The sequence below is a fragment of the Rhineura floridana genome, chromosome 15, assembly GCF_030035675.1.
Source record: "Rhineura floridana isolate rRhiFlo1 chromosome 15, rRhiFlo1.hap2, whole genome shotgun sequence".
Lineage (NCBI taxonomy): Eukaryota > Metazoa > Chordata > Lepidosauria > Squamata > Rhineuridae > Rhineura > Rhineura floridana.
Window position 1 is genome coordinate 15,494,531 of NC_084494.1, and position 14,738 is coordinate 15,509,268.

The following is a 14,738-nucleotide window of genomic DNA, read 5'->3' on the forward strand; positions in this document are numbered from 1 at the left end:
CCTGAACTTTTTTCTTTTATTTTTACTGAACGCAAGACCATAAAAAGAGCCCTTCTGGATCAGGCCAAAGGTCCATCTAGTCCAGCATCCTCTTCTCTCGGTGGCCAAGCAGATGCCTTTGGGACTTTCTGCAAGCAGGACCTGAGCGCAAGAGCACTTCCCCCCCACTTGACTAAGAGAATTTGGGGAACTAAAAAGCTTGTTCATTACTATGTTGATGATTTTCTTCAGTGAGAGCAGCTAACACGCAGTTCGGGAGGCTAATCTAGTCCCCAAGGAATTTTTTTCTGGCACCCCAAGATCCCACTGCTTTTGGCAGCAACAAAAGGAAAACAAATTTAAAGTAAACCCAGTGCTGATGTGGGTGGAGCCCAGCGCTCTGATGGAGATGGAAATCACCCTTTCCCCAGTTATTAGACTGATCATTTGAGGAGTGGAGAGGGGGTGGTGACCTCCCTCTTCTCAGCTGTTTAGCATGGAGAAGGGGAGTTCTCTGCCTCTGTGTGCAGGAGAGAGTGGAGTTGGCAACACCTACTGCTGACATCTGGCCCTCTGAGAGTTGACCAGGGTTGAATGTGGTCTCAGGGCCCCCCAACCCCCTGACTTAGTTGGTCCTAATAAAAGATGTTATGCTACAGTTGACTTTTGGGATTCATAGAGCCTGTCTGGGAGTCCAGAGTCTGAGAGTTCAAATCCCCGCTCTTGTCTCCTGGGTGCAAAGGGCCAGCTAAAGATCACCCCCACAGTGAGTGGCTCAGGGGTTACGTGCCCTGCCACCTGTGCACCCATGGGCAAGCTGCATGGTCCCAATGAGCCCAGTTGCCCCCCAGCTGGCAGTTGTGGACAAGGAAGGGGCTGGCTTGTGCAGCTGTGGCAAGCTGAGCAGGCCCTAGCCAGCTGGGGAGAACTAGCCTCAGAGGGATGGCAATGGTAAGCCCCCTCTGAATACCGCTTACCATGAAAACCCTATTCATAGGGTCGCCATAAGTCGAGATAGACTTGAAGGCAGTCCATTTCCATTGTCCAATTCTACAGGTCCTGGAAGATGACAGGACTGTCTTGGGGTTTTCTAAATTTTTCTTTGCAAACTTTTCTGTTTCTGTGTTACTGGAGAATATTTGTAATTCACTATCTTATTCTCGGACGGCTGAGCTTCACTTCCATATTGTTAGGTATACCATCTCCTTAGTTTGCTAATCAACTCAACTAAGTAACTCTAACCTTGGCAATAATTATTCCATGACAAGATAGAACATGCATGTAGATCAGGGCTTCCTCAATGGTGGTCCATGAGCTTCATTCAGGCGGTCCATGACATGTCTGCAGCAAATATTAATATTGCTTTTTAATTGTATTTTTGTTGCTTCTTTTATTTCTGATATATTGTAATGTATTACAATTTGGGTTCTATGGAATGCAAACTGTAATACAATAAAATGCAATGTATAAGGAATAAAAAAGCAATAAAATACAATTAAAAATCATACAGCACCTAGCACAGCGCACTGCAATTGCTACAATAGGCAGAAAAATCGTTAAGTGGTCCTCCAAGATCCTCAGCAATTTTGAAGTGGTCTGTGGAGGGGGGGAAATCGGGAACCACTGATGAAGACCTAAAGGCATGTGAAGAGCTATTCAGTGATGATACTGCTGGCGTTCTTTGACTGCTATTTTATCTCCCTCTAGTGGTGATTAAAGCTCATCTTCTTAGCCCTTAACAAATATAAAGGGACAAAAATTCACATCAGCACAAAATAGTTGATTGATCATTACTTTATAATGTGCAGGGTTTTTTTAAAAGTAGTAATCTATAGATATTGGCAGCTCTGAAATTACTGCTGCAAAGGAATTCTGTAGCATAACTTCCAGATTCAGAAGTCTGCATCCAATGATTGTATTCAGCTAAATCCTACTCAGTGTAGACCCACTGAAATTAAGGAAACATAGTCATGCCTGTTAACTTCAGTGGGTCTACTCTGAGTAGGACTAGCATGAATACCACTCTCAATAATTAGGATCCTCAAATTCCCCTAAGTTTAAGGTGATATACCATAATGTAAAATCACAATTGCAGTGTTACCTCAGTAGGATATAGCATAGCATGTAGCCAGTGTGGTATAGTGGTTAGAGTGTCGGAGTAGGACCTGGGAGACCAGGGTTCAAATCCTCACTCAGCCATGAATCTCACTGGGTGACCTTGAGCCAGTCACTGCCTCTCAGCCTACCCAAATTCACAGGGTTCTTCTGGAGATGAAATGAGGAGAGGGAGAACCTTGTAAGCCACCTTCAGCTCCTTGGAGGAAAGGTGGGATATAAATGAAAGGAATAAACAAATGATGCATCCTTCACAATATTTGAAAACACAATGAATACTTCCTGATTTGACTGGCACTGAGCTCGGGAGGTATTCTGGGGAAATAGATGGGAAGCCATTGAGGGCTGTATTTTATTCCCCAATTTTCTGCTTGCCTATTTCTTCTTTAGCATGACTAAGAAACAGGAATCAAGGTGGCAGAAAGGCCACAGTTCAGTGACAGAGCATGTGCCTTGTGTGACGAAGGTCCTGGGTTCAGTCCTCAGCATCTCCAGGAAGGGTTGAAAAAAAGGCACTGTCCAAAGCCCTGGAGACCCGCTGCCACTTACTGTGGGCAAAACTGACCAGTGGTCTAAGCTTCCTATTCTCCTAGAAGGTTATGCAGATAGGATCTAGCTTGATTCTGGCATTCTTCACACGATCCCTTAACTTTCTCCCATATGAGCAAATGGTTGAAACTGGAGTAGCTCTCAAAAGATTTCAGACATGAATATTTTCCAAACTCCAGCCTGGGGATGTGCTACAATTCTGCCCAATGTGGATTTGGTACTGAATTTTCCATTAATTTACTTATTCTCTGCGATTGCGGATCAGATTTTTGTGCAGAAATTTTCCGTAACTATGTTCGAGAATGGCTTTTTTCCTACCTCTAAAATATCGATATTAAGAACAATAATTTTATTGATATTTCTTGTCAAAATATCAATGTTTCTTTTCAAGATAACGATATCAGTATTTTTCCGAGGGAAAAACCTGGATTAGAAAAAGCAGCGGCTAGCAGACAGAACAAACTCGAATGAATACCAGCCTGTTAAATCAACAATGCTTTCGAACTGGCACTAGCCAACACATCCTATCCCTCCTCCGCCCTACCAAGAGTTGTCAAGGATTGAAGCTACAAGCTTCTGCATGCAGAGCATGCACACTGCCACTGAGCTATGATCCTTCCTCTGTAGTGTAGAGGCTAGAGTGCTGAGAATAGGACAGGGTGTGGTTAACTTTTTGCCGGGCAGATGTTGTTGTAATGCAACTCCCATCATCTCTGACCATTGGCCAGGCTGGCTGGAAGTTGGAATCCAACAACATCCATAGAAGTACAGGTTAGCCATCTCTGGATTTGAGCCCTGGGTTCAAATCTCCACTAAGTCACATAGTTCACTAAAGTGATTTAGCATCAGCCATAGGGTTGGCTCCAGATTTGAGGGAACCTTCGGTGAACTTCAGTGAGCCTTCAGTCACAAGCTTACCTAGTAGCAATGGAAAGCAGCCACTAACTTCCATTTTAAACTTCCCACAATGCCCCTACATAACAGCACTCCAAAGCATTGTGGGAAATTCAAAACAGTATCTCACAGATCCAGGGCAGGGGTGAATTGGCCCTGCCAAGTCATTGGCACGTTAGCAGCTGCCCAAGGGTGCTGGGTGCTGATGCCAGGCTTGTCCAGTCACTATGTCTCAGCCCAGCCTATCTTGCAGGGTTGTTGTGAAGATTGTGTACATTGTGTACGTTGCCCTAACTTTATTGGAGAAAGGGGACAATAAAAATTAAATAATTTTAATTATTGCCACAGGAGGTTGAAATGTGTGCCTAGGAGAAGCAGACAAGAACATGCAGTATTCCCCAAAAGTCTTTGTAATGTGCTCCACTTCACAATGAAGTAAATAACAAATGGGGATAATTTCTAAAAGTTCAGTGCATGTTTACTCAAGAGTAAGTCCTACTGTGTTCATATGTGGCTTACTCCCAGGTAAGTGTGCTGAGAATTACATGCATCTTATTAAGCATCTGATGTGTATTCTAATAAAGTAGCTATACTTTATTCTGTAAAATATGTATCTATAAATATGATTCTTGTGAATAAGCATTATTAATATATGCTTCGAAAGCTGCCGTTCTAAGAACATTTACAGCACAACCCAATGCATTCTACTCATGGGTTCAGTAGGACTTACTCCCAGGTCAAGTGTATGCAAGATGGACATGATCTAGTTACTGGTACTTGTAAGTTCCTCAGGACAGGGACTTGTCCTTTTATACGTCATAAAACAACATGAATCTTGATCATGCTATGGAAAATAAATGAAAATTTAAAAAATAAAAATAAAAGTATTTGGAATGCCCTCCCTAAAGAGACATGTCTGACACCAGCATTAGAATCTTTCCTATTTGACCAAGGATTTTAAATTTAGAACTTTAATCAGAGCTCCTTTTGTTCCTTAGTGTTGTGTTTGGCTTTTTTGCTGTTTGTTTTTTTTAAAATTGTATTTATGTTGTATGAATAGTTTTCACATTTTGGCACCTTGCCCTGGAGTCATCCGATAAAGGGACAGTTAAGAGATATTTCCAATACAATTAATCACAGGGCTTGCTGGGCTAATTGTGGAAATAAATGACACCCTCTTTGGGGCAGAAAGACCCTATGTAAGCCCTTTCCTCCAGTGTGAGTTTACTCAGAAGTTATATCCAGCTCATTTTGATTGGACTCATCCTCCCATAAACGTGGACAGGACAGAAGCTTTAGTTTGCCTGTCAAACGTCAGAGTGATAAAGGTACTGTACCTTTAAGGAAGTTAGTTAAGGTGGTGAAACTGGTTTGTGGGCATCCTGTTGAATCAGAGGCTGGAAAGCATAGAGGGGGAGGGAGTGCCTTCTCTGAATGGCTGAAACTTAAGTTTATTAACACCCAAGGATAGGAGAAGGAGAGCTTCTTTAAAAGGGGGTGAACTGCCTCTCCTCTACCTTCCCCTACACCCCAAAGGGGAGCAGCTGAACAATCTCTGGGGACTGCCTTGGAGAATCCAGTATCTCAGAGAAGGCAGGGCTTTGCTGCCAAATGACAAGAGGGTGGACCAATCAGAAACCCAGCTGGGAGTTACCTGTTGGAACCTGCAGGTACGTCTTGAGTTTCATCTGTGATTTCCCTGGTACGGAAACATATTTCTAGAACAGGAGCATCTAAAAGGGACTAGAAGCCAGGGCTCCAATCATGGAGCCTATCTCCACCTGGAATCCTAAGATGGTGGTGGCCTGGATGAGAGGTGAGAGGCAGATCTGAACTTGTGGGGAAGTTTTTAATGCCTAAATCAGACAGGTGTGTGTTGCTGGTAGGATTCTGTCCCCAGCTACTGAACCTTCATGGGACTCCAGGCTGGGCGGGTAGGGATTGGGTGATTGCCCAGTGGCCCATGTGCAGGGCTTTGGTAGTAGAGACTAAGAGGTATAGATCTGGGTTAAAACTGGAAGTATGTCGGGGGTGTAGGAGCAAAGGAGAGCCAACCTCTCTTTGCCTACAGGAATTGAGCACATTCCTGAGCTGGGCAGGCCTTCCTCCCTGGCTGGGATTACAACCAGCTCCAATGGAGCTGAAGGAAAAGCCACTCTCCCAAAACAATGTGATTGCCATAACACACTTGAACTTTCCAGGCATTGACTGCCTGTAGAGAGGGAAGCAAAGGATTTGGGAGGTAACCATTGCACACCACTTCCTCCTCCTCTGCCCACTTTTGGATCCTTAACACAGTGTGGTTCGCTGCAAATTTGCAATCTGGGAAGGAAAGGAAACAGAACTGGAAAATTATGGGGTGGGTAGGCGGGTGGGAGGGAAGCGGAGGAGAGTTCAGCCAAGTCCTCATTTGCTTGCAAAAGCCATAATTTATAATTCTCCTCCTGTTAGGTTTAGGGCAGGGATGGGGAACCTTGACCTTCTAGGTGTGTTTGTTTAGAGATTTTGTATCCCACGTGATCTCAGAGCACGCCTTTATTATAACAATTTATAATACAACAATTTATAATACAATAACCAGTAAAGGCAAAAAAAATAAACAACAAAAAGATCATAGTTGCCATCTGTTGTTGGACTCCAGTTCCAATCAGCCCCAAGTCAACATGGTCAGTGACCAGAGAAGATGGGGAAAATGGAAATGGACTGCCTTCAAGTCGATCTCGACTTATGGCTACCCTATGAATACAGTTTTCAGAGGGGTCACCATTGCCCCCCCAGCTGGCTAGGGCCTGCTCAGCTTGCCGCAGCTGCACAAGCCAGCCCCTTCCTTGTCTGCAACTGCCAGCTGGGGGGCAACTGGGCTCCTTGGGGCTATGCAGCTTGCCCACGGCTGCACAGGTGGCAGGGCACGTAACCCCTGAGCCACTCACTGTGGGGGTGATCTTTAGCTGGCCCTTTGCACCCAGGAGACACGAGCGGGGATTTGAACTCTCAGACTCTGGACTCCCAGCCAGGCTCTCCTCCCCACTGTGCTACACCAGCTGTGTTGAGATGATGGGAACTGTAGTCCAGTAACATTTGGAGGGCCAGAGATCCCCCGTCCCTCATCTAGAGGAACAAATCAAACTCATAACAAGTATTTATGGCAAGCTGATACTTACTGTTTTTTTAGTTTCATGAGCCAGGTTTAAGGCTCTCTCTCTCCCCCACCCTATTAATTGCCAAAGTTAAAATATTATATTCTGAAGTGTTGCCAGATTTTGCCTCTGGGCCACATTTGATAGCAGCCATAGAAAACAAGAGAGTGAGTCAGTCAAGTTTATTTGCTAAAAACCGTTGGTCATCGCAGAAAACAAAACAGTGCTTATGTGTTGTGAACTTTGTGTTTACGGAGACGTCATATGTGGAGCTTTGAAGGGGAAGCCTTTGGGGGAGGGAACTGCGTACACCTAAAAGCTTGCAGCTTTACATTTTTCTCTGCTGCCTGTAGTTCTGTGTCCAGAAGGGCGGTGATGATCTTGCCAGGAGGCAGACCTGGAAGTCTTGCTCAACAGCTTGAGGGTGTTTGGGGCACACAACTCCATCTAGAGAGCTGATAATTGTTGTAGCTCCTGTCTTTTACATAGAAGCATAAGTCTGTCTTGCACTGAGTCAGGCCACTGGGCCATCTAGCTCAGTATTGTCTACACTGACTGGCAGTGACTCTCTGGGGTTTCAGGCAGGAGACATTCTCAGCTCTGCCTGGAGATGCTGGGGATTGAACTGGGGACCTTCTTCATGCATAGAAGGTGCTCTGTCACTGAGGTATGGCCCTTCTCTTAACACCCAGATTCCCAACTCTGTAGGTCTCTGGATATATGCCTTTTTGTTCTTGGTGCCTTTTTTTGCAGTCAGATTTCAAGCCTGGGGTTTCCAGATAGTTTCTCTATCTGAGTTTCCAGATACAGGAATACCCTACTGTACAGACCTTCACTTTACGGACACTCGCAAGTACGGACATATTTACAATAGCACCATTCCCGTTTACGTACGCTCACTTCTCAAGAACGGACACTTAACGGCATGATGCCACCGCCCGCTCAGTTTCCAACTACAAACTTTTTCTTAAAATAAGGCCTACTGTGTTTATTTTAGTTATAAATGCATTATTTACATCAGTTATGCCCGTATATGATGATTGCAGTGCAGTATATGCATCGATAAGTGAAAAAAGGTAGTGCTTCACTTTAAGTACATTTTCGGTTTACGTACTTGCTCTGGACCCATTGCATACGTTAATGCTGGGTATTCCTGTAGTTCCTCTTTGCTTTTAGTAGTGCATAACCTCTTCTTCTTCTTTTTTTAAAGGATAAACTTTGCTGCTAGTAGCTGCTGAGCAATAAATGTGCTAATCCTAACCCGGCAAGACCAGCCCTGCCATTAGGCAAAGTGAGGCAACTGTTGTAGGTAGCAGATGCTGGAGGGGAGGTGGCAGTAGTAGCCCCCTGGCTGTTCCTCCTAAGCCTCCCTGCAGCCTTTCTGTTGCAGGACAGAGCTGTGTATGCTACACGACCTGTCCTGACCCCTTTAATTAATCTGTTCCTCAGTGGCAATGGAGAATGGTATCCAGCCAGTGTGGTGTAATGGTTAAGGTGTTGGACCTGGGAGACCAGAGTTCGAAACCCCAGTCAGCTGTGAAGCGCTCTGGGTGATCTTGAGTCAGTCACTGTCGCTTAGCCTAACCTACCTCACAGGATGGTTGTGAGGATAAAATGGGGGCGAGGAGAACCATGTACACCGCCTTGAGCTCTTTGGAGGAAAAGGTGGTATATGCATGTAAGAAATGCATAAATAAATAATACCATTATTGAAGTAAGATTCAACTGACAGTCCAGCCAGCTTCTGTATGTGGAATGGAGAGGGGGAACTATCTTGTCGTTCCCCTTAGTCAGCAAAATGCCTTGGGCCAGCCCTGTAACCAGAACCAACTTTGGTGGTCTACAACAGGAGTGAGCAGGCTTCAGACCTGTGGGATCTACTTGGTTTCCTCCACCACCTCGAACTCTGAAATCTATCAATCAGAGTCAATTGCAAAATGGTGGCTCAGGTGGATGGGCATCCACCAGGATTGATTTATCAGGTTGGGTGGAGGTGCTTACACTTGCTTCCCAGCAGGAGAGGCACTGTGGCTTACTAGGAAGGTCGAAGTAAGTGGGGAAAGATGCTGCGGCGCAGACACACTGGCTGAGCCAATTTGGCGCCCCTGCCGGTGTGCTTGCACTGCCCTGACTGCCCTGCTGTGTCGCCCTTTCTGGTAGACAAAAGCCACTCACCTGCCAGGATAGCAAGCCACTTTTGACATACACCAAGAATGAATGAATAGGGTGCCTCTCAGCCCAGTGGTGGTGGCTGGTGGGTTGGAAGGCAGGGAGACTGAACAGTTGCTGGAGCCGGAACCAAATACAGGCGGGTTCAGCTCATTCTAGTTTTGTCCTCATCTTCTTCCCTGCTGAGTTCTACAAAGGTAGTGCAGAGATCAAGGAGGAGGAAGCTGACAGCCAGGGCCATCCTCTGGACTGGTTGTCAGTAAGAAGGTTGGCAGGTGGGGGTTGGCTGAGGTCAGGCTGAGGTTGGTGGGGCAGCGCCCTATTTGCCCCAATGGACCAGCCTCCATTGTCTGAGCAGCACAGGCTCAGCCAGAGCTAGCCCAAGACATCTTGCAGAATGAGATTGAAATGGCAATGCCCCCTCCCCCAAGTATCCTAGCCCAGCACAAGGCCAAGTTATTTTGGCACCTGGGGCAGAAAATCCCACAAGTGCCTCTCCCCAATGGCAGTAAAAATACAACCACAATAAATTATATAAATAGTTGCTGCTCTTTCAGAGCTCTTGAAATTGGCTGCCTGAGGCGGCCATCTAATTTTGCCTATTGGTTGGGCCGGCCCTGTGTTCAGCCCAGCAATTTGTGAGCAATAGTGCAGCCAAGATCACAAACCCTTTCATGCAGAATCCACTCTGGTTTCCTTCTCCCCGCTCCCCGAGCATGTTTTTTTCAGCAACCTAATTTGGGGAAAGGAAATTTTTTTTCTGTTGTGGGAGATGGGAATCCTTGCTGATCACCCAAAGAAATACCAGGAGATCCTGATCTATCTTCTGTCCACTGCTGGTCTAAAGTCCTGTCATGTGAAGTGGCTTTCTTCTGAGTCAGATCATCGCTTCGTTCATCCTTGTCCTGGCTACTGGTAGCAGCGCTCTAGAGTCTTAAAGCAGGGGTGGGGAACCTTAGGCCTGGAGGCCAAACATGCCCTTCCCCACAGACTCTCCACCTGGCCCTTAGAATGCTCCCCAGGTCATGTCCTCTCTCCTCAGGCCACTTTGGCTCTGCTTCGCACCCAAAATGTTTTTGCCTGGCTGTAATGTGGCCTTGGGCTCCAGTAATGCCTGTGGCTTGCCTGGTGGAAGACAGAGAGGGCTGTGTAAGTGCGTGTAGGAACTAGACTACTGTACAAAGGTAATAGTGACATTTGTTGTTCCACCCACTTTTGCCTCTGACTCCGCCCACCACTGGCATGTGGCCCTCTGAAGGTTATCCAGAAGGGAATGTGGCCCTCAGGCTGAACAAAGGTTTCCCACCCTTGCCCTAAGGCAAATGTCTTTCCCGTCAACTACTACTACCTGGGCTTTTCTAAAACTGGAGATGCTGAGGGTTCTGCATGCAAAGCAGGTGCTCTGCCACTGAGCGATGGGTCCTTCCCAAACAGCCAATCTGGTTTCGTGAAAGAAAAAGAATCAAACACTTTCCCCTTGCGTTTAGGCTTGGATCCAGCATTACAAGACTACCCGTTTGAGTCATGGGACCTGACTGGGAAGGGGCTGCTTCGTTTGTCCTATCGGGATTTGGAGGATCTGGGCATGCACCGCATTGGCCACCAGGAGCTGCTTTTGGAAGCTGTGGAGCAGCTCTGCGTATTGGTGAGTGCATGGCTGTGTAGACCCCAGTGAAATTCTTGCCCAATGCCTAGTGATGGAGGTCACACCCACCTCATACATTTAAAGTGCATGACTTCCCCCAAGGAATCCTGGGAACTGTAGTTTACTCTCCACAAAGCTACAATTCCCAGCACCCTTACAGTTCCCAGAGTTCTTTGGGGGAAGCCATATGCTTTAAATGTATGGGGTGGATGGGTCCTTTGTTTCCATCACTAAGGTAGCTTGGCGTGTTCCCCTGTCTCTAGAACTATGACCTGGCGACGACCAACCTGCGGGCGCTCACGGAGAAGCTGCAAGGTGTTGTTGGGACAACCCAGGCCTTCATCCTGAGTCGCAGGAAAGTGAGCTCCTATGATGGCAGTGCTGTTGAGAAGCCCTCTACGGAACTCCTGGCCTGTGTGGTGGAGCTGATTGGTGCAGCAAAAGGTCTTTTCCTATGGCTCAAGAGGTATATCACCACAATCATCTCATTATTTATTGTATTTCTGATGCTCAGGCTGCGAGCCATTTGTGTTGCAAAAATAGCACCACACACTCAAGAGAGGAGGTATCTGGAAGGGAGGTTTGCAGAACAATATTTTTTAACAACAACAACAAAAAAACAATAAATGGTGGGGGGCCAGATCCTCAAAACAGCCCAGTGAAGACTGAGCATCCTTTGTGGTTGTGGAATGCTGGCTGGCTGTTGGGGAGGAGGAGATGAAATGGAGCGGAATGACTGGGAACATGAACAGAGGTGCTGCAACATTGAATTAGGGATGGAATGATCTGTCAATTTCAGTTCTTCCAGTTTCTCATTTTTCCAACCTTAAATTTGATTCTCCATATTTCTACAGCAATTTGTGGGTGTGTTTTTTTAAATCATCCTGAATATTCTTCAGCATTTTAGTGCAAATTTCTCCTAATAAACACATTTTTGTAAGCAGTTTTGACTATTGTGCACATCTTTGCAAGCAATTTCTCCTAATGTAATGCATTTTTGTATGTCATTTCCCCCAATATATTCACTTTTTGCACACGTTCCCCTAATATATGCACTTTTGTAAACATTGCTTGGTTGGAGAACTGCATCACAAAATTTGAATAAGTTCAAATTTGGAAGGGTGGCTGTGTTCTGGTTCTTGTATTGTTTTGGAAAGTGTCAATTTTATAATCAAATTTCTCTCCCAGCCCTAACATTTTTATATTTATATATAAAATTCCATTCCTGTTTAGAGTATTTTTCTAGCTCTTGATGTCTCTTACAGACAGACTTCCCATGAAAAGAGGCTCTTGTTGTGGTCCTGTAGTCCACTGTTCTTCAACCTTGGATCTTCAGATGTTGTTGGACCACAGCTCCCATAATCTCTGACCATAGGCTAATCTGGCAGTGGATGATGGGAGTTGTGGTCCAACATCTGGGGATCCAAGGTTAAAGAACACTGTGGGACAGTCTTTTCTGTGAACAAAGAGTTAGCATTTTTAGCTTATTCTTATTTGCACCATGCAGAATGTTTTGCCACATCCACACCAGACTTCCAATTGTCATGGCTTCCCCCAAAGAATCCTGGGAAGTGTAGTTTGTGAAGGGTGATGAGTGTTCTTAGGAGACTCCTATTCCCCTGACAGAGCTCCAATGGCCAGAGTGGTTTAACAGTCAGCCCCTCTTTCCAGAGAATTCTGGGAAACAGCGTTCTATGAGGGGAATAACGGGCTCCTAACAGCTCTCATCACCCTTCACAAACTACACTTCCCAGGATTCCATGGGGGAAGCCATGACTGTTTAATGTGGAATAAATGTCTGGAGTGGATGTGACCCTTGTCTCTTTCTGTGCATTGTTTGCAAAGTTGAGTTGAGGATATGGCAAAGGCAGGGCACTGCCTCTGTACATTCTGGTCTGAAGGGAAGCAGTATAAAAAAGCTGGATGGGGAAAGGCTTCATGAAGACTTTGGATAATAAGGAAGATGAGTGTGGAATGGAATAAGACCCAGGTTATTGAGAGGGTTTGGGCATGTTTAAATGATGGATACTTTCAGCTCCAGGATTCTATACCGGCCTTGGGCTTCTGTCCGCTTTCCATTTTGTCCCGTAATGTAGTAGCAAATTCAGAAGTGTAGGTTCCCTTCATGATAGTCACTCCATGCTCCCATCACAGCCACACACCCCTTGTCTCCCTTGCTTGCTTTGTCATCTCGTGAGTCCACACTCCACTGGTACAGATATCCTTAGGAGCCAATCAGCATGAAAGGGGAGGCTTTCTGTAGCTACTGAGAAGACTCTTCTCTTCTGACTCACCCCCCTTTCACTCCAATCAGCACGAAAGGACTCTTCTCAGTGGCTAACATGCTCCCTTTTCATGCTGACTGGCTCATACATAGAAACCTGATGGGGACCCTGGTCCCAAAAAAGTAACAGGTCTATGAACCCCCTCCAATCGTGGATGACTACACCCCTGGTTTTGTCACAAGCAGAGTGTGACCGCTTGGGGGGGGATTTTTTTTTTTTAATGAGTTTTTTCTGTCTTTTGGAAAACAAAAAAGACTTTGGGGGGAAAATGGAAAAACCAGGGTATTTCTGGTGAAAATTTTCATTTTCTTTTCAGGCTGCCCCATCTCTAGTCACAGGGAGAAGGTACCAAAGGAAATAAGAGGTCCTGTGTTCAGCTTCAAATAGCTATTAAATGCTGGGCCAGTGTCAGAGCCCAGCACAATTGGGCACTTGCACAGGGTCATGCACCAGCAGGAGGGCCACTGCTGAGAGCCAAACAGGAATCACATCACTATGTTAATCACTGAGGAATTTCTTGGTCTGTTCATGGGAACATAGGAAGCTGCCATGTACCAGATCAGACTGAGAGGTCACATCTGCACCATACATTTCAAGCATTTGGCTTCCCACAAAGAATCCTGAGGACTGTAGCTTACCCCTCACTGAGCTACGATTCCCAGCATCCTTGACAAACTACAGCTCCCAGCATTCTTTGGGGAAACCATATGCATTAAATGTGCTTCAAATGTATGGTGTGGTTGTGACCCTAGGTCATTTAGCACAGTATTGCCTGCCCTGGTAGTCTATCTCTGTCTTTCTCTAGGGCAGGCGTGGGGAAATGGATTTGGCCCAATGTCCCCTAGTCCCTGCAGGCCACTTTGACAGGTGGGTGAGGCCACCTACCTGTCAATCTCCATGATGTCAGGCAAAGCATTTCCCTTTTGCAGAAACATGTTCCTTTGCTTGGAGGGTTTGATTTTCCTTTGCATGGATCAGCACTACAAGTGGAGACAATGCCAGCAGTGCTGAATTGAATTCAGTGCCACATGTAAGCCCCGCATGTGGCAGGGATCAGCTCTCCTTAGGAGCTCACCAGTGTAGCCGATTCCACAGCAAAGGCATGCATTTGGTGCCAAATTTTAAAAGGTGACAAAGTGCAAGCCCTGCTTGCAGAGGAACATTTGGGAGCACACTTTAGGGCCCCACTAAGGTAAAGGGGCTTTACCTGCCACACCTGACATCATATTACTTATTTATTTATTATTAGATGTATATATGATGGCAGGTGGGCACGTCTGGGCGAAAACAGCCTTGCGGGCCAGTGGCGATCCCTGCCAGGCCTAAATGGTCCACAGGCTGGAGGTCCCCCGTGCCTGTTCTAGGATCTTGGGCAGAGGCCCAATCCACCTGGTCCTTTTTAACCAGAGATGCTGGGGGTGCTAAGTCCTTTCCTCCACTCTGCAGCCCCCTGATGTCCCTGCTGGCTTTGAATGAGCCCCTGCTGGACTGCTACTGTTAGCTGCATTGTACTGCAGGCTAGGTGGTGGGGAACCATGTAGCAGCTACGGAAGATTTTGGGTTTATATATTTTATTTTATTATTTGATTTATATCCCGCCCTTCCTCCCAGTAGGAGCCCAGGGCGGCAAAACAATTTTTTCCCTGGAAAAGCCAAATAAATTCCCAGCTAACCACTCAACTAAGGAAAACTGTCAGTGCTCAGACACTGATAACCAAGCTTAATTTCATTTAATGTGTAATTGTATTGTTTTACTGCAGGGGTGGGGAATGTTAGGCCCTGGGGCCAAATGTGGCCCTTCAAGCATCTCTATGTGGACCTCAGGACTTTCCCCACACAACCTCCCACCCCTCTTCCCAGGCCACACTCTTCACTGGACCTGCTTTGCCCCTTTCGTCACTGTTTTTACCTTGCTGTATTGTGCCTTGAATGCTGATTTGTACCTCTTGTGGCCCTTGAAAGGTT

At 46.1% G+C, this 14,738-nt stretch overlaps 1 protein-coding gene across 3 annotated transcripts in view; it reads left to right on the forward strand.

Annotated features, from left to right (window-relative positions):
* The window catches only part of CNKSR1 (connector enhancer of kinase suppressor of Ras 1), an 83,035-nt gene that overhangs the window by 6,643 nt on the left and 61,654 nt on the right, over nucleotides 1–14,738 (forward strand). The window contains exons 1-3 of one of the 3 annotated variants that reach the window (XM_061596765.1): nucleotides 4,917–5,207; nucleotides 10,331–10,488; nucleotides 10,752–10,954. In XM_061596765.1, coding sequence (XP_061452749.1) covers nucleotides 10,429–10,488; nucleotides 10,752–10,954 — 263 coding nt within the window. In that variant the 5' untranslated portion in view covers nucleotides 4,917–5,207; nucleotides 10,331–10,428. The other 2 variants (XM_061596764.1, XM_061596766.1) reach the window with 2 other exon arrangements.